Raw genomic sequence first — 2299 nt, 5'->3', positions numbered from 1 at the left:
AAGAAATGAAGCTGCTCCCTGAGCTATTCCCTCCAATTCCAACAAAATGCTCCAGAGCTCCATGGAGTAACTTGATTTTTCTTCTAAATTCGGATGTTTTGGGAGCATTGGACTCCCCTCATAGCAGCTCCGTGTGCTTCACCCTATTCCACAGGGATAACAGATCTGGGAGAGTGTGTCTGGCTTCCCGGAGCGTGGCTAACGAGGCCAAGAAGGGCCATGGGAGAGAGTTAACGGTGCACCCAGCATCTCTCCCGACGTGATTTCCATCCTGTCGCCTTCAGGCTCGAGTGGAGAGAATGGAGCAGTTCCAGAAGGAAAAAGAAGAGCTGGATAAAGGATGCAGGGAATGCAAACGGAAACTCGCTGAATGCCAGAAGAAAATGAAGGAGCTGGAGGTGACGGATCCGGAGAGTGGGAAGGGCGAGCTAGAGAAGCTCCAGGCCGAAGCCCAGCAGCTGAGGAACGAAGAGAAGAGCTGGGAAAATAAATTGGAAGAGCTGAAGAAGAAGGAGAAGAACATGCCCTGGAACGTGGACACCCTCAGCAAAGACGGCTTCAGCAAGGTGGGTGTGGGGGAGCGGGGAGCCCCCGTGTCTGTGTGTCCCCCCGTCACCGGGCTGGCGGCTCACGTCCTTCCGCTCCCCAGAGCGTCTTCAACGTCAAACCGGAGGAGAAGGAGGAAACGGAGGAACAGAAAGAGAAGAAACACAAAACCTTTGTGGAGAGATACGAGAAGCAGATCAAACACTTTGGTGAGTGCCAGGGAGGGTTTGGGGGGGCCGACACCCCCTTTCTGGCAGGGGTCCCTGTGGCCATTGAGGCGGGGAACGCCCCCCCGCTGGCCGGGCACATCAGGTCGGGGACCCCCCCCCCGCTGCCAGGAGCAGCGGAGAAGTCGCTCGCTCCACTGAACCATCAACGATTTGATATATTTTTCACAAGATTTTTTGCCTGCTTGCCCAGCCGAGGTGAAGCTTCGTGTGCTGCCGTCGTTAATCGCAATTTGGGGGGGATTAATTTAACCTTGGGATGAGTCATCTCTCCCTCTGCTCCCCCCACCCCTTTTTTTGTTTTGCTGGTGAGGTTTAGAGACTGTTCTTTTTTTAACGAGTGGAAAAACCTAACTGGGGCTGCCCTGATTTGAAGGGATGCTGCGGCGCTGGGACGACAGCCAGAAATATCTCTCTGATAACCCTCACCTCGTTTGCGAGGAGACGGCTAATTACTTAGTCATCTGGTGCATCGATCTGGAGGTGGAAGAGGTGAGAAACCGGGATGAAACCCACTCCTCCTGCCAGCTTTGTGCTGGGGTCGCGTTGTTCTTGCTTCGCTGGCCTTTCTGCCGCGGGTTGATTTGCTTTTCCTGCCAAGAATCGGGGAATCGTTGGGGTCGGAAAAGACCTTTACGATCACCGAGTCCAACCCTAAACCTGACGCTGCCAGGCCTGCCGGGGGTCTCGCCGCTGCCGTGGGGCAGAATCCCCTCCCTCTTCCCCACACCCACAGCGTTGTTGTGACCCCAGTGCAGGATCCGGCACCGAACCTTGTTGAATCTTATCCCCTTGGCCTCAACCCATCGATCCAGCCCGTCTGGATCCCTCTGTAGGGATCTACCCTCGAGCAGATCCACGTTCCCACCCGGCTCGGTGTCTTCTACTGCCTTAGGGTGCTCTCCGTCCCCTCATCCAGATCGGCCGCCCACCTGCATCTTCTTTTACCCTCCAAAAGGGGTGGGGGATGTGCCCCCTGACCTCCCTGACGCGGGGAACGCGGAGATGGGTGGATTTGAGGGGTCCTCACGTCCCTTTTTTCCACCCCCCCCGCCAGAAACACGCCCTGATGGAGCAGGTAGCCCACCAGACCATCGTCATGCAGTTCATCCTGGAGCTGGCCAAGAGCCTGAAGGTCGATCCCCGGGCTTGTTTCAGGCAGTTTTTCACGAAAATTAAGGTGAGAACCGGGCTGGACCCCCACCGTGTGCCCCTGAGGTAGGTGGTTTTCCCTCTCCCTGGCACTGCAGCGTTTCAGCAGCTTGGGAGTGAAGAGATGGAGCGGGGTGGGACCCCAGGATGGGTTTGGGAGGGGAAGTGGGGGTCCAGGAGGCCCCGAACGCCCCCTCCTCAGCCCGCTCTCCTTGCAGACGGCTGACCAGCAGTACATGGAGGGCTTCAACGACGAGCTAGAAGCCTTCAAAGAACGGGTGCGAGGTCGAGCGAAGGTTCGCATCGAGAAGGCGATGAAGGAATACGAGGAAGAGGAGCGGCAGAAACGGCTGGGCCCCGGCGGGCTCGACCCC

General features: G+C 57.3%; 1 protein-coding gene across 1 annotated transcript in view; it reads left to right on the top strand.

The window, feature by feature from the left end:
* Positions 1-284: 284 nt before the first annotated feature.
* Positions 285-2299, top strand: part of CDC37 (cell division cycle 37) — a gene marked incomplete at both ends in the record, with an annotated part of 2284 nt that continues 269 nt past the window's right edge. Inside the window, 5 exons of the mRNA XM_010293731.1 lie at positions 285-566; positions 650-755; positions 1150-1265; positions 1831-1953; positions 2144-2299. The exon at positions 2144-2299 is cut by the window's right edge and continues 4 nt beyond it. Coding sequence (XP_010292033.1) covers positions 285-566; positions 650-755; positions 1150-1265; positions 1831-1953; positions 2144-2299 — 783 coding nt within the window. The remainder of the gene's footprint in view (positions 567-649; positions 756-1149; positions 1266-1830; positions 1954-2143) is intronic.

Source organism: Phaethon lepturus, unplaced genomic scaffold (genome assembly GCF_000687285.1).
Source record: "Phaethon lepturus isolate BGI_N335 unplaced genomic scaffold, ASM68728v1 scaffold46808, whole genome shotgun sequence".
Taxonomy (NCBI): domain Eukaryota; kingdom Metazoa; phylum Chordata; class Aves; order Phaethontiformes; family Phaethontidae; genus Phaethon; species Phaethon lepturus.
Note: the sequence above shows the minus strand (reverse complement) of the source record. Positions and strands in the feature narration are given on the sequence as shown.